Source organism: Passer domesticus, chromosome 10 (genome assembly GCF_036417665.1).
Source record: "Passer domesticus isolate bPasDom1 chromosome 10, bPasDom1.hap1, whole genome shotgun sequence".
Taxonomy (NCBI): domain Eukaryota; kingdom Metazoa; phylum Chordata; class Aves; order Passeriformes; family Passeridae; genus Passer; species Passer domesticus.
This window is the reverse complement of record NC_087483.1, coordinates 39,478,610-39,500,613: the sequence shown is the minus strand read 5'-3', so window position 1 is coordinate 39,500,613 and position 22,004 is coordinate 39,478,610. Positions and strand designations below refer to the sequence as shown.

General features: G+C 37.1%; 1 protein-coding gene across 3 annotated transcripts in view; it reads right to left on the bottom strand.

Moving 5' to 3' along the window:
- ARHGAP15 (Rho GTPase activating protein 15) overlaps nucleotides 1-22,004 on the bottom strand; it is a 320,750-nt gene that overhangs the window by 135,055 nt on the left and 163,691 nt on the right. For all 3 annotated transcript variants that reach the window (XM_064435287.1, XM_064435286.1, XM_064435288.1), the window contains one exon: nucleotides 20,545-20,671. In XM_064435287.1, the coding sequence (XP_064291357.1) occupies nucleotides 20,545-20,671 (127 nt within the window). The remainder of the gene's footprint in view (nucleotides 1-20,544; nucleotides 20,672-22,004) is intronic.

Here is a 22,004-nt window from a genome sequence, read left to right as displayed (position 1 = left end):
CCTTCCATCTTCTCTTGGAAATCAATTAACCAATTAATCAATCAATCAATCCACCAAAATGCAATATTCTCCACAAGGTGCATTGGCAGGAGCCTGGTCCATTGTCCCTTTGACAGAATCTCTAAAGAGATAATTTAGCTGGAGTTGCAGACATGCTCCCTTCTCTCCCCATGCAGAACCTCCCCTATAATGCAGCAATCTCCAGACAGAGGATCCAAGCAAAGAGAGAGAGCAAAATTAAAGGTATGATCATTATTATCAGTCTTTTTTTTTTTTTTATCAAGGCATTTTGCATTAGTTTTAAACAGAACCAGAACATTTAAAGGTGCACAATTACAAAACAATGGCAAGCTAAAATAACTGGTTAAGCAGCAGCAACAGCCCTGGAATATTGTGGTTTACATTACAAATCTGATTTTAACAGCCAAACTTATAAAATGGTTTATGCTTTGCTGTTGTCAAGGGAGAAAAACTTGCCAAATTGTTCATTTTAAGTAAATAGAACATAGCCAATTAAGGAAAGCAATATTTAAACACATGCCTACAATGATCAGAGCATAGTTTGCTTCTGATTTCACTACTGATTTTAACAGAAGAGTGTTCCATTTTCCCACAGCACTAAAGTGACCCCACACATACTTCCACAAACTAGTAATCACACAGGACAAATAAAAGGACACTTTACTGGAAAATACATGGCTTGGTACAATAATCCATCACTTATGAAAACTGAAATTCACATTTTTTAATGGTAGCATTCCTGGAGAGATGTATCATAGAACATAAAGATTAGCATTCAATTGATGGTTGGTGCTTTTTTAACATTATAGCAAAGGACTTTTTGCTCAAAATTGAGCAATCCTTGGCAGGGACAAGCTAAAATTCCAAGTCACTTGGCTGTGCTATAAAAAGAACAACAAATGGATGTTTCTAATTCTGCATCTTAGTGGTACTTTGAAACAGTGAAGTGAGTTGTATTTAGTTTGGGGTCTCTTTTGCTCAGTGTCACTCTGTCCATAGCAATTCACAACTAGGTTGGCTTTATCCTGAAGCTTCCCCAAGTGATGTAAAAGATGCAGGAGTGAAAATAAACTTTAAGTCCACCATCTGCCTGCCATTTTTCCCATTCTGGGGGCTCTGAAGTGTTTTATGCCCACTTTAACTATTTAAGGTGTTCCCAGCGAAGTAAGTACATGTGGTTGTCTTGTGAAGGGTGGGACAGCAGGGTGAACATCCCTCTCTTTAGAAAGACAGTTAACCCAGCTTGAAGTTTTATACCTGAAACAGCAATTATGGTGTTAAAACTACATCTAGAGGTAGGAATAATTATTGTCATGGATATCTTTGTATGTACCACATTTTCCTGTATGGCACAAAGTTCAAAACAACAGTTGATGAATTTCTCATTTTATTCTATTAAATACATGTGGGTCACCAAAAAAATAAAAACCAAAAAACTCCAAGCCTCACAGAAATTTAAGGGTTTAGAAAGGATGTTCCAAAACCAAGCTTAGGCAGAAATATTCATGTTGGGATCTCACTTAGAAATATTCCTTCTCTTGCCAAACAATTCTTCTCGCATATCCCCACATTAAAATGGCTGTGCTATACCAAATATTAAAAAAATCCCTAAAAACAAAACCCAAAAAACTGCAATAGTTATACAACTCAAAAAGCACAATTAATACGTTTTTTAACACCTTCCTTTTTAAATTTCAGGTTCTGGATCTGGCCAGAAGTATCCTACATGACAGAGGGCTGGCAAATATCAAACAACATAAAAAAGGAAAAGTCAGTTCCATACAGAAGCAAAAATAAGACTCTTAAGGACTGAAGTATAAAATAACAATAATTTTCTCTGCTAGTGCAAGTGTGTGCAAGGACACCTCATCACCAAAACTGTAAGCTGAATATTGTCTGATTTTCATGTTTGGCTGGTAGTAAGTTGAATCCTTAGATCTAGAAAAGCATTTCTGATTACTTTTGATACTTTATTAGACCTGCTTTATTCCACAGGTTGGAAAGGTATGAAAGGACAAATGGAATAATGGCAAGATCTTTTCCTCAATTCTCAAGATGTATGAAGTCAAACTAGCTAATCACAATAGGGAAGTGCCATTCAGATTGGGTACAGAAAATAAATAAACACATTTTTAGGACTAAAAGAAAGAATACATCTTTGGCCCTTATCATTGCATATCACTGTAATAACATTGGCTGAATTAGAGGGGATAAGAACATGTCAAATGCTCAGAAATAAAACCAACCAACCAAAAAAAAAAAAAAACCCACCAAAAAGCACTGATCTAACACTGACTTTTACTTTTCTAGCTTGCAAAAATTGTCTGAAACCTTATTCAAATCTAGCCTTAACAATAGCATATAAATAACAGAAGCATGGAAAGCAAGAACGAATGCAACACCTCCCAGTGACACAGTTCCACAGAAAACAAAGAAAGTTTTGAGATGTACAGATGAATAATTACCTTTTGACTTTCAACGTCCTGAATTGTAAGCATGCAATGAGAATAAATTGATGCAATGAGAATAAATTTACTATATTTTAATCAGGATTAAGCAGTGACCAACAAATTGCAGGGTGAAGCTACAAAAGCCTTGCTCCAAGATTTTAGTGTGGTGACCTCTCACAGAGGTAGGCAAGGCCCTGAACTCTTCAGGGCCAGGATAAAAATATTTATGAGATTACTTCCTGTGAATTTAACTGTGCACCTAGACAATGTATTTCCAGCAGAATGTTTTGCCTGGGTGTGATTTTCTGAGCAAAGCCGGGATGATTCAGAGTGTAAAATTTTTTAATGTGTCCTAAACTCCATATTTTATTGGCAAGACTTTGTAACTCCCTAGAACATGATCTCAAATTCCTTCCAATGACTTTTATTTCACTCTTAATTTACTCTGCATTTGTACATAATCTCAGGGGTTTACCTATGATTAATTCCTGCCAGGTACAGTGTATCTGAACACTTCCAACGTGTTGAAAGCATTGGTTTTTGAAGAACTATCCATTAATGACTTTCTGAACTGTGACAATGGATATTGACAGTGCTTGTCAGACTAAAGCACTATTGATTGTCTCACATCATGTGTATTGCAAAACCAATTTCTTTCAAGTACCTCTTCCTAACTGAAATACATTATTATGATGCCTATCTGTTTATTATAACACCCAAAATTACCGTATGTAATTCATTTGGATGGGAAGAGCAGAATGAAGAGCAGCAGTGGGAATGGATAAAGGGTTAAGAGATTTAAATACCATTGCATTCCTACCTTCTCTTCCATTAGCCTTGATCTCCAGGAAAAAAAAAAACCCAACAATTAGTCTGGCCATCCATATTTTTTGGTACTCTTCAAAGACATTATAATTTGGTGAAGTTCTTAGAAATAGATGAGTTGTAGTATAATGATAAAACCCATAAATGGAGTTAAAGTAATTATTTCCCGAGGAATACTAAAAACAACAGGCTTCACCATTCAAAATACAGAATACACTGATCAAAATCCTAGCTGCAACTTTCTTAAAACACATATGAACAGATCCTTGTGCTTAACTCTCATGTCTGATGTCTTAAAATAATAATTTTCTAAAGTCCTTTACAGACTCATAACCAGAGTCCTCAGCAGCACCTTGCAGGACTGAAACAAAGCTGAGATGGCAAAAGAGGGAGGCAGGAATAGGTCTCCATGACTTTGGAGAAAGTGCCAGTCTAACAGCAGTGCTACCACATATGTGTGAAAATATTAATTGGAAGGAATTAATTAGTTAATTAATTAATTTCAAGTAATGGGGATGTTTAATTGCTGAGTGTCTTATATTTCTGAGAAACATATCTTAATATGCAGAGGTGTATGATTATGCTTACATTCTAAACTACATTGTAATTGAATATATTGACTCATGACTTCAAGTTTTATTAGATACCACTGGAATTGAGAATTCAACATTTCATTAATTTTTTTTGGTCTGCAGCAGATGTGAAACTACTGTTAGTCCTTTAAGGAAGGAGCAGCATGCATCATTGCCTGTAAAAATAGACAGTTGAAAACCAGCACCAGAGTTTTGGAAGTGACAAACCCAAGTCCTTCTTCCTTCCTTTTCTTTGTGATGCTCTGAGATGCAGCCAATAAAATCTGCTCTCTAAGGATAAAGAATTCACCTCACCTTCCTTATTGAGTTAAGGACTTTTGCCAGTCATCCCATTTTATCCCTTAGTGAAATCCCTGGGCATGCTTCTGAATTATACACACTACAGTTACTTTTTTTTTTTTTTTTTGGTGAAAGAGTAGAATGAGAGACAGGTACACAGTCAGCTTTAAAGGCATTAGAAAAACAAATGAGGGGAAAAAAAATCAGGAATTGGGCATTGCCTCTGATCATTATTCTTATAAGCTTCAAAATTACAGATTTTATAACTACAGAGCATAGACTCAAAATGTGCAGCATCAGAATGGGTATCACCTTCCAGGAGAGGCTCAGAAGATTTTGTTTGATTTGGCATCAAAGGACGCGAAGTCATTCAGGTTTATGGCGCAATAATAGATATTTGCCACAGCAAGTATATCTACATTTACAGATGTTTATGAAGTAAGCTCAGAAATAAACAATAGGAAAAAGAAAACAGTGATTATATAGCACAAATAATTTTTCTGTAATATGACAGCCTAACAACTTAAGTGCTCAGTAGTGTCATTACACTTTGTGAAATTTGCGTGCATTAGCAGTAAAGATTCAATAAAATGGCTGTATAATTCATATTTTGCATCATGCTCTTATGCTTAGAAAATAAAAAAAAATTGTCCCCCTCTAATAATAAATGGAAATAAATTAATAGCGTGTTAAACATCACTACACACTTACATTGTAAAATAAAAATGCCACTCCCCACACAGATTTTCTTAATGGTATTTGCACCATAAATGTTTAGAAATGTAAGCAATATTTCTGAGTATATATTGGATTTATAAACACAGATCATACAGATACCTTTCTTTAATAAAATAAATAATGTTTTTTAGAAAATGAAATTGTAACAGGCCAAATCTATCTGGATTTCAGTTGTGCATTTGATATGACGCCAAATAGGAAATGATTAGTTAAATAGTGAAGATGTAGAGAACTAAAACAATAACTGTGAAGTGATTAAATAAGGTATTAAAATGAGCTTTGTTGAAAGAACTACTGTATTGCAGGGAAGTTACCAGTAGAAGTCCTGAAATATTCTTGGAACTGGTCTTTGAGTTTTCATTAAAGACTTCAGCAGGAAAAGTAGAAACATTCAAAAAATTGCTTGTTGACACAAGGCTGGAAGCATCATCAGATGAGACAAGAATTTGGGATATCAGGTAAAAAACTTGGTGACTTTGAGAGAGGAAACTGGAATAACCAGATTAGAACTATTCACAGCATGGTTAGAGAAGGATTGGAATTATGGAATCATGGAGTCATGAAGGTTGGAAAACACCTCTAAGACCATCAAGCCCAACTCCTCCTCAGCACTTCCAAGCCCACCACCAACCCATGCCTTGAAGTGCCACATCTACACATCTTTTCAATATTTCCAGGGATCATGACTCAACCACTACCCTGGGCAGCCTGTTCCAGTACCTGACCAACAAATCCAAAATATTTAACTTTAATTAATAAAAAAATAATCCTCTCTCATGAGTGTATAACCATGGACACATATGTGAGGTGGAAATTCCTGGCAGAAGAGGTGCAGGCAGCAGCAGTGAGAAGCACCAGGAGAAAGAGGTTGCTGAGATTTTGGAAGAAGACAGGGAGCTTGGCATGTTTGGCCAGCTGGAAAATGGCTGGGAAGAGCTGGGATTGTTCTCTATGAATTTGCTGGTGGGGGTGGGAAAAGGAGCAGGAGAAGAGAAGAGTACAGCAGGGAGGGAGAAGAGCTGTTTTAACTGAAGAACAATGTTGGCATGAGAATAGATGAGTATAAACTGGCCATAATATGAAGTTCTAAACCACCCTTTTAAAGAAGTGGTGGCAAATAAAACTAAAAGAATTTAAGATGCAGCTTAATAAATTTATGTATGAGGACACAGAACACTGTACCTTGTGACAGGAGAGACTGGACTAGATCACCCAGGACTTGCCAAGCCTTTCTTTCCACAATTCTTTTTGGTATTGTCACAATATTAGAAACACTGTCATACAAACTTAACTCGTATATAAAAACCACAATGCCAGAAATCAATGAATTAATTTTATTCATACAGTATGACCAGTTTATGTTCATCTAATGTAAAACATGTGGGACTTGGATGAAATTTGCTACAGCACACAAAAGTCAGAGTATCTAGGATTTAAGAGAGAGCACAGTGTACTTGAGAGAGGAAACTGGTCTGCCCAAGCTCATCTCAGGGATTAGGACTCTTGACACAGCCTCTTTGCAAAAATATTCCCAGGAGAATACTCAATGGATGGTTTAACACATAGGAATTGGAGAGTGGTCCTTGCCCTCACCTAACTGGGTGAATCGAGTTTGCAAAGAGGCTTATCCCACTCATAAAATATGACAGTTACTGAGAAAAAAAAAAACCTGCAATATTTGAGTTAATGACTTTTGAAGCTGACATATATTGTATAAAATATTATTTAAGAAGACTTCCCAAAACAAAAAAGGAATCCTATTGGAGGTTGAGGAAGACAGATCAAGATACTGTAGAATATTTCCAGATTAAGTTGGACAAGTAATTTACAATAAATAATGCATTCAGGAGCTTATAGAATATGGAGTTCTGTTTGCTTTCTTCCATTGTGAAATATATGCAAATAACTTTCAAGTCTTTAAACTTGCCTCCTGAGTTAATCTGAAAAAAACCTTTTCAACCTTTTGCAAATATTATGAATAGTCATCACTTCCACTAAAAAGCTCAGGCAAAAGGACAAGAAAATGGTATTACATTCCATATTCTACCAGGAGCACTGGACAGATTTACACCAATAGAAAATCCATTTGGGGGGCTGGGTGCTAGCAACCATGTGGAAATTTTGCCTTAAAAACCTACATATAACTCTGTTTTATGCGTTTGGAAGCAAATTAATTATCTGCAGAGAGCAAGGGAGTCTTGTATTTATATCAGCCTTGTTAAGAATTATACAAATGTTTCATATATTGAAATTTTGACATGTGCTTGGATACTGTGTTCAGCCTCTAATTCAGATCCAGTCTTTTGGGACCCTTCCAGAAAGAATATCCTACCAAAGAATTTCCTTTTTCTTGAAACTTTTATCAATTATGCTTCATTCTTCTAAATTGTAGAAGTAAATTATTTTAATATTTAATTATATTCCCATTGTACTCAGTCTCTGATTATACTCATAACCCTATATTTTTTGACCCACAATGAACTGCTAGTGTTTCTTATACAATAAAGGACAGAATTAATTCACAGTGCCTCAGTTATGAAACCAACATGCTAAAACTGTTTATTTCCAATAAGAAACAGTAGTGACATTCAGCTCTATATTTGCTGTTTCAAACCACAAGTTCCAGCACATTTTTCTCTTTTAAACAGCAAGTTTAGTACTTTTCAGTGACTGTAGATATGGCAGCTTATGAAGGAAAAAGGCACACCCATTATCGTTAAAGTAATCAAAAAATATCTAGCCAGAGATCTGAAATCCATTTGCTGTACTCTGTCAACTATACCTTATCAAATTATCCCTACCTCAATTATATCATTAGAGTAAGAACAACAACAAAAGATCACCCATGAGCTCATTTGTAAAAGGAGCACGTCAGATTTCAGAACTCCTTTTACTTCTTACCTCAAGTGAAAATTCTGCTAAGAATAGCTATGTTCACATGAATATAAACCTTAGACAGTCCCTCTCATGCCATCAACTAAGTTTTATTTTTAAACAGAATTATTTCCATTTGCTGAAACACAACTGATCTTCAGATTTTTAAGGAGTTGCAGCTCTTTGCTCAGGTATTGTCCATGTGAGAACACTGGAAAAGCTTCCCTAAATGTGATTTAGGACCTGAGTAAAATAAACAAACCCCAAAAGAGGACAAAAAGCAGGCTATGGTTTTTTTTTGGTTTTTTTTTTTTTTTTTGGTGAGGATACAGGGGTTTTTTTGGTAAAGGCTACCTTACAGAGGCTGTGAGTGGAGAAGGTGCCTTGTGAGATGTGCTGTGGGTCATCCTCCTGCTGGACTGAGACAGGGGAATTACAGGAGGAAAAGGGAAGTCCAGAGAGGAGCTGCTGGTTTCTGTAGCCATGTATTCTGTGGCTGGGACCCCAAGTCTGCCTGGCCCTTGTGCAGGGGCTCAGAGAGGGTCACTCCAGAGATACTGCTGGGCATGTGGTGACATTTAGTACTTTATCTAGTCTCCAGAACAGCTGCACTGCAACAAGCTGCTTGAGCAGGCAAATAGTTGCTAATTATCAGGCTGTTTTCCTGAAATAAAATCAGGCCAGCCATCACAACAACTCTGAGACACTTCAATCAGCTACTTGTGGGGTTTTCATGGGTGCACTGACTCTCTGTTTGACCAGCCATGGTCAAAATTCAGACAAAATGTTAAAAAGAGCCAATAGAAGACTGTTTCAGCTTTAAAATTAATGTTCCAGCTGACAAACTGTGCAGGGGCTTAACCTACTTTAGAACATATTTAATAGCATAATTTAGCCTCAAAAAAGAAAAGCAAAATAACTAATGATGGACAAATTTAGGGGTCGAATCTAGTTCAGATAAACATTCAAAAGTTCAGATGTTTAACCAAACCTTATCTTGTCCATGAAAAGCCTCAAACTGAAGGGCCGTATCAAATATAAGCAAAGTACAGGACGTTGTGGAAACTTTTCCACACAGAAGGAAAACTATTATCAGAAACCTGCACCTTATTGCAGCATTCACGTGTAAAGCAGTTAAGCATCAAAGCAAAAACAAAACGTTTCAGAAAACTGCTTCATGGTCACAGTAATATTTGGATGAAATCCAATACAGAGAAAAGAAAATAATATTAAGAGGAAAGATAATACAAATGCAATTAGACTATCAACCAATAAAACTTGATAGCTGAAACCTTCCAAGCTTAGAGAGAATAAGGAAACTGGAGATCAGAGGACTCTGCCTTTTGAAGTCTTGCTGTCCAGATCCTGGGGACCATTATCCAGCTGAGTATTTTAAAGACATTATGAATATTCTGTCACAGAATTAGAAAGCTTTATTACTGTGAATGACCTGTAACTTGAGTAGGGACAGCTACAAATTAATTCCAAATAAACAATTGTTTGGAAAAGGTGAATTCTGCTAACTTAGCTTTCTGGGTTACAACTCACCAGTTAAAAAACTTGCTTTCAAACAGCATTCTCCTTGTGGATTATTGATAACAGAAAGTATAATTCTAATGGATCCTCTCCATTCTCACATTCTCCAAATACAAACATTTTTTTAAAAAACTCTATTAGAAAAGATGAGACTGCTGCTCTGCCTTGCCTGCCACTGTTTCTCACTCAGCAGGCAATATCTGTTACAGTACCCCAAAAGAAACCAAATTCGGACAAAAGATGCAGCAAACTATGGTGTTTCAGGATCCTTTCTTTCCCTATCCCCATGTTTCAATCATCCTCTTTCCTTAGGTCTCTCCCTCACCTTTTATTCTGCCTCCATCCCTTCAGCTACCTGTGAAAATAGAAAAAATTTGCTTTTCTCATAGTTGAACCCCAAATTCAAACCATCAGATGCCAAAACAAAAGATATTTTAAACCAGACATCAAATGTCAGTTCAAAAATGACTGTGTGTTTTGCATTAAGAGCAAAGTTAAAACAATAAATCAAGTATTACACTGCTTGTAATTGTGCCTTAATATCAGTTCTACCCTTGATCCATCATATTGAGTGATCTTCAGATAACACAGTATAATAATCCAGGTGTTACAGTGTTTTCATTATTTATTCATTAATTTTTAGTGTTATCTTTTGATTTTCATTCTAACACATCAACTGAAATACTTTCAAAAGAAGAAAGGATGTAGGAGCATTATAACACCCTAAAATTATCATCTTTAATTTTAAATGGAAAGGAAGAGGTTATTACATGTGTTTTCACACAAATAGCTATATATACAAAGATTATCTTTGCAGGAACTTCTGAACTTCTAGGAAACCATAGAAATGAGACAAAGAGTTTGGCCTAACTGAGTTATCTATGGCTTAGATAGAAGACAGTCAAAAGTGATCTTGAGGTCATCACCTGCACTGCTTAATTTTTAGTCACCTTTCTGGCTCTTCCAGTATCAATTCTCAAGGGAAAACCTGTGCTGCTCGGGAGCCAGTTAATTCCTGAGAAAAATTTTTTTAAAAGGCCTTTTCTTAATAGGTCACAACCAGTCTGTCCTAAAAAGAGTGAGCATGAAGTGATGTGGATCAAAGCATGAGTTCCTGCCCCTTGAATTAAGTTTTTCATTATGGCTACTCAGCAAGACAAAGGCTCTTTCCCTGATTTATAAGTTTGTGCCCCAAATTCTGCTAAATGGCAAATGGTCCAACGTGCATCTGGCTGCCCTCCTGCTCTGCCCTGCCCACATCTGGCGACCTTTCCTTGGGCCCTGAATCCTTGGACTGAAGAATAACCTTCCTCAGCAAAAGTAACTATAAAATGTACTGTCACTATGTCATCGCAAAATATACCAACTGTAAAGCTTTCTCTAGCAGGGAGAAGTACACCTGTATGCTTTTAAAATTATTTGTGTGTTCTGTACAAAATGACTTCATGAATTTCAGGATAATTCCATTATAATCCTTTTTTGTCTCCAAAGGGCTTTCTTTCAAATGTATTAGCACTGGAGTATTTTTAAATGTTTTAATTTTGTGTATTTTAAATGTGTCATTTGCAAAGAGTTGCTCAGTTGTATAAGAATGTTACTTCTTTGTTTAAATTGAACGCCTTAAAAATTAATACAAAATCTGTTATCAAATGTAGGAACATATTTTATATGCTATGAAAAGGCTTAAGGCAGGTTTGCTCCTCAGTTTTCATAATAAATGCACTGGATGCAAGAGATTAAAGGACAGCAAAATCTACCTGTCCTAGTTGTTTACTTTTAATGTCTAAAAAAGTGGCTATGAAAGAGATAAATACAATCTCTACGCTGTATCAGGTGAACCATTTCCACATGGGAGACTGAATTCTGCTTTCCAAGTCAGTGGGAAGGCCTAAACTTGGTTATCAGTGCAAAAAACACTGACTGAAAGGGAAAGAGATTCAGAAAAGAGTTATTTGAGATGATCAAAAAAAAAAGAAAAGCAGCCCCCTGTCGTAGGGAAGACTACAAAATCTTGGCTGGCCTAGTTATCAGCCCAAGCAAGGGGTGGTACACCTGAGGCAGAACTGCTGAAAATGAGGAGCAGGCTAAATGTTGCCACAAGAACACAATTGCACCACAAGTCCATTTAGGCTGAAAATTAGAGTGCTTTCAGATTAAAAACTGAAGTTTTGGAACATTTTTCCAGCCTGAGCTGAGGGGCAAAAGCATTACTACTGAATTTCATTAATTATGAAAGGAATCAAATGAGGTAGTTGTTTTCAAGAGCTGGGGAATTGATTCAATGCTACAAAAAGTCTGTCTGAGGCAGATAATGCTGTGTTACACTTTTCAATAACAGCAACGCAAGTGAATTCCTCTTGGGTGAATCCTGGGCGCACTTAAGACAATGGCCAATGGAATTAATTAAATGGAGCCAAATATCCTCGGTGGTGAGGGGAGCTGCTCATATGTCATAGCTCTCTCTTCAGCATCAATATTTAAAGCCAGCTAGTTGGAACCTTTTACTTAATTGAGAAACAATACAGCATTTAACCCTTCAGTGACGTTCCACCCTTCAGCTTTCAGAGGCAGGATCTGTTTACCCGGCTCGTCAGCAGGCAGCTGGTGGAGCAAAGAGGAGACCCTATAAAATACATTCCTTTTTAATTCCACTAATATTCCCTGTCCAGGAGAGAGTACCATTAAGTTGGTGTTTAAATATTTGGGATTGGCTGTCACAATTTAAATTAAAATATCCTTCTAGCTAGAAGGCCCAAATATAGAAGTGATTTCACCACAGGGAAAAAGGTGAGTCTGGAAAGTAGGTATTCCTGTCTAGAGCCTGACGTACAGTCTCTCTAACTGAGCTTAATTTAGACTTTTATAACCTAAAAACCTCCTTATTTCTGTCACATTCCTCCCAAAACACCATGAGGATTGCATCTAGATTAGTTAGAAATAATAGTGAAACCTCAGCATACAGTATAGTGTGAAAATAATTTTTCTGGCTACAACCTTCCAATAGGGGTACTTATTTCAATAATACCATGAAAGGTTCAAAATTATGCTGAAAGGAGTGATAGACTGGACTGGCTCTTCCTGAATAACAAAGTTCAGCAAGTCCTGCTCACTTGCTCTAGTTCTGACCTCCCTCCAAAGACTGGAGTCTAAAATATTCCCTGTTGCAGTGAGAACGCCTCCATCTATTTAGGTGTTATCTGTTGTCAGCCTCTTATTCCTTCCCTGTGGAGGAAAAGTTATGGAGATGCAAAAACTGGAGATCTACTGACACATGGTGATGGAAGGTCGAGCAGAGGTAGCTGTCTGCTTTCAACTATAAAAATTGTGTCATTTTGTGCAATCTACATCAAACCTTAGTTTTGCTACTAAGTGTATGGGAAGATCTACTGGTTATGGAACTAAGAGACCAAAGCAGTGGAAGACATGTTGGGTAGTTAGGCTTGGAAGTGGCAGAATCAGAGTAGATTCCTCATTGCAGAAGTCTGCCTCAGTTTTAGTGCATGGAAAAAAACCCAACTGCTTGGCTCCAATAATGCCTAAAACGTCACGATTTCTTTGTGATTGCTTTTTCTGAAGCAAGTGTATGTCTGAAAAAAAAAACCAACAAAACCAACATTGCAATTTTTCCAAAAAGTAGTTGTCTTAAGGGCATTGTCAGTATCTGAGGTTCAGTAAGAAAAGAGTTAAAACAATCATGATACCCAGTCTCTACTTGCCTCCATATCAAATCCATCTAGAGTGCACATGCAGGAGTTTATTTTGTTAAGAAAAATACATGGTGTCTCTCTCTTCTTTGGAACAAAAAAAGAAATATGGATTTGTAACCTTTTCCTTTTCTTTCTTTAAACTTAAGTCCTTCAATAGTGTTTTGAACAAACCTGAAGAGATTTTAAGACAGACATTTTGTATTATAACATTCCCCTGGGTCGTATGTATGATCGTCTTTACTAAAGCTCCTTTCAGTCCCAGTTGAATAAATATGCATTTTGTTTCACTAATCTTGAAACAACAGGAATAAAGTTTACCCAGGTCTTTTATACCTCAGAGAACAAAACAAATACTACAAATCTTTAGAGAGAAAGGATATACAAAAGGGCTTGAGGTGAATGTTTCAAAGCAAATACTCTTTAAACGATGTGCAAATTATTTCAGCACTTGAACATGATTTATGAAAGGGGATTAGTCCACTGAAACAAGAACCGAGTTTAAACTGTTGGGTTTCAAAGTCAAGGATGAGAAGTGCTAGCTGGAAAAGGCAGAAGAAACAGGATAGTAATCTATAGCGAGGATTTCTGATTGATTTTCTTTAACTAACTCAATCCTACATTAGCTATCGCTGTCATTCATACTTAACTGTGGTGGGCAGCATAAAATACCTTCTTTTATTATATAATTCCCCATAAAAATGAAGTATGCAATGGTGATAATTAAGTAATAATGAGGTAATTAATAACTCAGTGACTAGCTCTCTATTTACTAGTATGCCCCATAAATGAGCACGAGGACTGTGAAACAATTAAAGATTATCCAAGCTCAAACAGATAACTTTTCCAGGGAGTTGTGTGTCAGTGAGCAGACCAATGAGTCACAGGTCACATCTATAATAATACATTATATTATATTGTAATATTCCCACATACTCTTCACATAATGGGTTAGAGCTACTCTTAAATACTATAAAAATGATCACTTTTATGTAATTGTAAAGATTAATAAGTGAGCTAACTTCTCATGGTTCTATAATGACCCTGCTGTTCTACTAGGTAAAGGAAAATTTAATGATCCTGCTCAGATATGATTAATATCTAACTTTATCCTGGCTAAAAATCTGGACTTGGTTCAATAAAAATGAATTAAGTGAACATGCATGGGTTTCCCTGCCAAATGTTTATATGGAAGTTGGATATGCCCAATTTAAAAATATGCTTTTTCAGCCCAAATAGTAAACTCTGGAAGGATTTTGGAGAGTGAAGTAGAAATAAAACAAAGAATTAAGGAAACATTATATTATAATTGATGGAAACAGGATATTCAAATTCAGAAAAAAAAAGTAATTTTTTTAGGACTAGTCACAGCCAGTTGTGATTTTGAGTGCAACATAATCTTCTATTATCAGTAGAAGTGACACAATTTGTTTCTCAATTTGGCATGTTTTGTTTCCCACATGCCAATATTATTACTTCTTTGTTGCTGAATCAGTATTTTCCTAAGCTTTAGGAAGACAGCATACCTATACTTAATGTAGCAGAGAAACATAAGACTACAAATATGTAAAAAAATGTTTAGTCCCTGTAGTCCAGATGAGTGATTCCACTCTGCAAACCCAGCATGTTGCATTTTCTTTTCCTGCTTTTTTTTAGTGCCTGAAGCTGAGTGCATTCCTGTTGATGCAATAAAAATAAATGCCACAAACATACAAGATGCAGAGTGACAAAATTAACATTGCAGTAGGAATCTGCATATTTGCAGCTAGTTTTCATTTTGCTTTCTGTTTTAATTGTTGCCATTGGTAATGCTGCACTAATATACATTATTGCTTTATGTTTCTTGGCTTTATTAAAAGTAATAAAACTGACCTATACATAACGTTAACATTGTAATATAATAATAGTCCCTAAATAACATCATTTGGCTTTGAACTTCACATTTAACTGAAATAAATGGGCCAGGAAGGGGAAAGAATTCAGACCTCATCAGAAATAACAAAGAAATTGAGTGATTTCCAACTTCTGTGGCTCTAATTAGAATCAAGAAGGTTGGAAAAGACCTCCAAGATCATCAAGTCCAACTGTCAGCCCAGGGCCACCATCATGGTCACCACCAAACCATGTCCTCAAGGGTCATATCCACCACACCTTTTTGGATCACTTCCAGGGATGGTGACTCCACCAGTGCCCTGTTAATGAACCCCGTTTTTAAAGAGGTGACCCTGTGTGGATGAGGGACTACATAAGCTACCACAGAATCCAGCCCTTGGTAAGCTTGGCTGGCCCAGTAGAACCCCTCTCTACATCCCAAGATATGGTCTCCCAACCTTCCATCCCCTTCAAGTGTTAGAGAGGAAAACAGAAAACTCCCACAGGCTCCTGTCAGCACTGCCTGTAATTACGGTGTCTTCTTCTAGGAGGTGTAATGATGTTTTCAATAAATAAATTTCTGGCTTTCTTTCCCCTCTTCTGTTATTACACAGCCAAAACCATGCAAATCCATGTGTTCATGTCCTGGTGCCTATCCTTTCCCCCGTCAGAGAAACAACAGCCTCACACAGGAGGTCTTTGCCACAGAAATCCCCAGTCCTGTGCAGGGAGAAAATTTAAACCTGCAAACAAGTCCTTGGAGGAAGATCCAGCCAGAGAAAGACCAAGTGGAGCATGTGGAGATAGGAAGTTTTCAAGCTCCACCAAATTCCCCATTTCTTCCACCATGTCCATTAAATAACCAGAGTGTGTTTCTGCTGCTGTTTTTTCCCCTAAAACTCATTGTACAGACTTAGTTATCTAACAAACTGCCTTCACAAAGATTCCTCTAGTAATGCTTTAGTAATTTAGTAATTACTTAGGGATCAATACATACTATGCTCAAGTTTCAGAATTCAGCAGTCTGAAGAAAAGTGAATGAAAAAAGAAAAGCAATTTTGGGCAATTTTAAAGCACATGGTCCATGTTTCAGTCCTAAGGACTATAAGCTTCTGAATTTGACTTTTAAGAAACTAAAGCAGAATTCAATGCTCAGATGACTTTGTAGCAAATACCTATGAAGGCAAATTGAAATTAAGATCCAGAGGCTTTGGTATTTTTTTTCCCCTTGATTTAAAAGATGCTAGGAGGTATATTCCCAGACACTGCCACAAGGCCATTCCCTAGGGAAGTGTGCAAAGGCTGTGGCATCCCAAGGGCAAAGCATCACCCTTTCAGACTAAAAGACCGATCACTCCCTGTTGAGAGTCCAAGAGGAATTTAGGTAAGGAAAGTATCATTATTTGAGTTGGCTGGTGGCCAGGGTGCTGGGGCTAAGACCCTGATCCTTATGGAGAGCAGAAAGGAATCCCAAGCCTGCTGTTTAATATGCATGACATGTTGGCTTTGCTGTCAATTTTCCTTCCACCCCCTGCCTCTGTCCACTTTTTTCCACCTGTTGCAACTTGTCCTTATTGGGGCTGAGAGCTGGAATTGTCTTACTTTGGTATCACATTGTGTCTGGCACAATGACGCCTGGGGTCTCCAACTACTCTTAATGAGACACTGAAATGACCATGAATAGCAATAACCCTGCCACAACTCACCAAGATGTTCCTTTTCACACATATCTATATTTTTTAAAATTTTTAATGGTGTAGTTGTGGCACCTCCAGCTAGAATTCAAACATGGAGGAGATTTTCCAAGGCTGCATGACTAACCGCCGGGTTTCAAGTAAAGTGTTCTTGAAGATAAGGAAAAAATATGCGAGTAGAAACAATAAAAATAATGCAATTCAATCTTATCAATTCAGGCAGTTCCAGCTTTTATGTGGCAAACAAGGAGATCAAATTGCATTTATCTAATATCACAGATTTTTTTTTAAATGTCTAAAATATTTCATTATTTTGTTTTGGCAACCTAAAGCTGAGGAACAGATTACTGTTCCCACTACATAAGGAAATAACTGACAACAATTAGTATTTATTCTTGTTGCTTTTGTAATAAAAATAGAATTCCATCACTTTCAAGGAAACCTAAAATATTAATAAGAATGTGATGAACTGAGTAAATGTGACGCCATAAGGAAATGATGGAGAACAGGTTGGAAATATAGTGCTTTGGGAATGGATTGCATTATCAAGCTTGTGATTGTGCATTTTGACAAGAGCAGCCCTCAGATTGATACGGTAGCCAAAGGGCACTCTTCCTACTGCAGAGCTGTTTGTTTCCATCCTGGAGAGGGGGAGCAGGAAGGGAATTGATCCCCTCCGACAATCAATAGCAACTCCAGCCCAGGCTCTTGCAAACAGCTCACTCCTGGGGGACAGAATTCCCAGAGGATGGCCACAAATGGCCCAGGGTACAAACCACGAGATGGGTGCATGGGCAGGAAAAGGAGGGCAGAGTTTAGCTGAGAGAATCCACTTGGTTTCACTGCCCAAAACACAACTGTCCTGACAGCTCGTGTGGCACACACACAGCAAGGCCCCTTGGGGTTTGGAGAGAAGAACAATTCCTGGGAACCTGATGGTGCACAGACCCTTTCCCTACATCCCAGATTCTTTCCCTACTTCCCATACACCACAACAGCATCTCTACTTGCAGAGTAACCCAGGTGCCTGGTTCCCTGGGGTTTAAAATTAACGTGGCAGACCATCTACCCGTGAACCCAATTATAATTGGTACTAATTAGGAGGGGTTTTTTGGCAACGTTACTAAAAAAAAAAACCAAACCAAACCAAAACAAAACAAAAAAACCCCACCAAAGTAGCCCTATGGTCTGAATGGTGACTAAATTACTTGGAAATTATGAAGTTTGACACTAATTTTTAAAATTATCTGTTTAGAACACTTTGCATTAAAAGAAGGGTGCTGCAAGTCAATTTTCTTGCAAAATATGCACCTTTCTTCTAATGGAGGAGGTTGCTGAGGTGAAAATCATGTTACTTCTGACCAGCATCAGCTGCAGAAATTATATCAGTGAAATAGCTGACATCATAAAATAAAAAGTCATCTCTTTCCATGTATTTGAGAACAAGATCACAGTTTTACATATTTTGGTAACACTCCCCAAGGCCATTCTTGGTTTCTTCTTAGCTCAAGAAAACTTCAATTAGAATATGAGTTGAAACCAAACTGGATGAGAAGCCACTGAAAAGCTGCATGACCAAGAGAACAGCCACTCTCTGAACTTTGGAAATTGAGCCTGGCAGTTTGAGCCCAATTTTCAATGAAAGCAGTGTCTACAGCTCAAAAAGCATAACAGAGAATTACCATTTGTCCTTGTAGTGCAAGCAGAAGCAATTAGGATTAGACATAAAAACCAAATTCCTGCTACTAAGTCTCTAGGGACAGTCTCCCCAGTTTTAAATTAAAGAGTAAATTACTGAAATGCTTTGGTACCTGTCCTTTATATACTCGTGCTGCAAAAAAAAAAAAAAAAAAGAAAGAAAAAAGCAATGATGCAACAGTATCAAGGATATTTTTGCAACCCCTACAATGTAGGTAAGGTAAATACAAAAAAATCTGAATATTTCATTAAAGGTTATCAAAGCGGGAGGGGGTGGGCTGCTAACACATCAGTTGCTCATCTTCTTTGTTAAACTGGAGGAGTTGTAAAGCATCATTAAAAAAATCTCCTTTGTTTGGATTTGGCACTGGCAATAGTCAATAACGTAAAAGCACTATAAAATTATAAAATCGTTAAACTTTGCAAGAACTTTATAAATACACTTGCAGATATTGCACATATCTTTGTGCTCTGCAGTCAAACTGGACAATGAAACGACCACCTGTTAACTGCTAACAATGTGTCATTACCAGTTCTCATGCCTTTTTAAAGCAATTTTGGCTCTAGCTGCCGATAATTCTGGCTACGATACTTGTGTGAACATTAAGGGCACAGAAAGCCAAAGGCAGAAAACTGACAATACAGTTTGTGCTTAGACTACTAATAAGTAAGTGAATAATATGATTTTTCTAATTCCACATAATTGCTTGATCTCAAGGGGCCAAAAAAAAAAAAAGTTCTGAATACATATTTTAGAAGCAATCCAATCTACAGTATTTAAATGCAAGCTTCGATTCAGTGAGATTTCACAGCAGATATTTTCACATTTTTTTAATAGTTTAAATAGCCTTTAACAAAACGGAGGTTATTCAGGATTCTCTAAGGTTTGAAAAGAAACATAGACTAAGTCTCTGTCACTGCTCATAGTCACTTTTTCTGTTTTGTCTGACAAATTATCATTTAAAGATATGTGAGAAGTCTAAATAAATAAATAAAAATTCCCTGAGTGCTGAGGCAGTTTATGGGCATTTTGCTATTAGCTACAATAAGAGCAGAATCAGACCCTCAGAACTCGCTGTGTTCTCAGTCTTATTTTTCTTCCTTTGAGAAATGCAACGTAACACCCAGTGCAAAGATATTGGGACAATTTTTCACAAGCCACGTTCAGGCTACTTTATATTTTATAACACAAAGGAAAAAAGAAAAAAAAAAACAGCCAAACCACAAAACACTTGGAAAAAAAAAAAAAAAGAAACATCTTCAAGATAATAAGAAAACAAACCCCAAAATCCTGTGGTCTGCAAAAAGAGACTATTTAATGAGTCTCTATTTGTGTGTACGCGCACGCATGTGTGCATATATTTATGATTGTGTAGATAATTATCATTAAAAATAGCTATGTTGGGTCTTTTTAACGCAGCCCTTTTCTGAACATCTCAGGCTTTGATCCTGCACTGAAAGGCGTGCAGGCAAATTCCTACAGAGCCCTTTGGTACCTAAAGGCACCTCGAACCAGCCTGCCAGTGTGGGGCTGTCACCGCGCTGACACCGGGAGCAGGATGTGAATCTCCCGTCAAACAAAGGAGGAAAACAAAAATTCAGGGGAGAGGGCGAAGTTAAAAAAATGTTGGTTGAGGAATTCAGGGTCAGTACCAGCTCCTGCTGCCCACGAGCTCAGGAGCATCTCGGCACAAACTGGGAGAGGCTTTTCGGAGGAGGAAAGAACAGCCCTGTTAGTTTTAGATCACTTTCTTTTCTAATCACACTGACAAACAATCAACGCTAAACCCTGGAATTTATCTTCTATAAAATTATAGATACATCACTGATTGTTGGCTGCAAAGGATATGTCAATTCTTTCAGCAATTCAGTGTATAAATACACAACAGACAAAATTACTCTGGCAATTTGAGGTATTTTACTAAAATGGAAACAAAGCAACTGCAACAGACCATTAACGTAGGACTCATGTTGCTTATTTTTAAAAATAAATGGCTTAAATAAATGTCTTTGCTCCTAAACAAATTTATTTTGCTTAGGAGAGAGTGTCACCCTTTAAAAGTGTGGAGCTAGTAACTGTCTTTACTTAAATGCAAGTTATGTATATCAGTGCAGAACATATTCAGCTTTAAAATTCTCAGTGATCTTCCTTACATTCTGTATGTAATAAAAATTATCTTGTCCTGTAATGGCATAGTTATTTAAAAAGGAAAGGAAAAAAAAAAAAAGAAAGAAAAATGAGGAAAGAAAAAAGCCTTACTTAAAGATTTTCTGTGTTCAGGCTTTGGCTCTTTGGATTCAGTGTCTAAGTTATTCAGTAATTCGATGCTGGAGGATCTTCTGAGTTTGAACTCCAAATTTCTCGATGTAATTCTCTGTTCTTTTGGCTGGGAAAAGAATATATATATGTATATACATATGTGTATGCTTTTAATAAAATTATTATTTGTAAGAATGAAGCAAGAGATTCCAGTACAGAAGCTAACAGACACACACAGAGCAAGTGTGCAGGGAGTATATAATTTAAGGAAAGTGTAATGCAAAATTTGTCATATGGCAAAGCTTTTATGGCCCTGACAGACTGATCCTAATTTCTGAGATAAATTCCCATTTAAGTGAGGAAAACAAAAGGCCTGCTTCTTTAGGCTTTAGGGACCAAAATTATTTCCACATTGCAGGCTACTTTCAAATGCTGGCAAAGAGGAAGAGTGTTTAAATTGCTTTTCTGTTTTAGATAGTTACAGTAAATATTCTTGCAAACACAATTACTTCAAACATCATTGCAAATTTGGGGTTGAATTCTGCTGGTTTAAGCTTAAGAAGTAGTCGGGGGGCTTTTCTCTTATTCTAATTTACTGGCAGACAAAGTGAAAATGAGCAGGGGAAAAAAAGAAAAAAAAAAAAGAACGAAAAAAAGGAGACGCTGTTTCGGCTGAAGCCACGTCTCTTCCCGTGGCATTTGGTCAGGTGAGACTCAGCCATCCCAAGAGGCTGGAAAGCTGCCAGGCTTTTCACACTCGTTCAGAGTTTCAGGAGTGAAATATCTGGCAGGGATGGAGTGGCCAGGAGTGGTGCGTGGTGGCATCCTGTCCTGCGCACTCAGACCTTGGCCAGCACCAGCCCACCACGGCCACTTGTGCCCCACCAGCTGCTGCTGCTGTGGCTCTCTGCATGCTCAGGGCTGCTGGTGCCACAATATGAAACTAAAAAAAAAATTACATATATATATAATCAGCTTTATTAGATGTTTAGTTGAATAATATGCCAAAAAATTTTTTTTTTCTGAGTCTCCATGGAAAACTCCACCCCAAAATCTTTAGTTGGATATCAATATCCTCACACACCCAATGAAATGCACAATATGAAGACATACATCATCAGATCAAACTTTCCTTGGCTGATTATAGCCTCAGGGTAATAGAATGTTTGTAGCTCTTTAAGGAAACAGTAGCTGTGTTCAAATTAACCCTTTCAAAGAGGCTGCAGATTTCACTGCACTGCAACCTCTGAAAAATGCAAGAAATGGGGATATTTTTCTCTCAATAGATTCTACAAGGAAAGTCAGTGCTTTCAAAAAAAAAAAAAAAAAGGCAAACAAAAAAACCAGAAAATGTTCTTGGATCAGGCAGGGATAGGAGGAAGATGTTTGGAATTTGTACTGAGAGTGGCAAAAAAGAATGAAAAAGCTACAGCTGAAGCTGGTTTTGTAATTAAAAACTG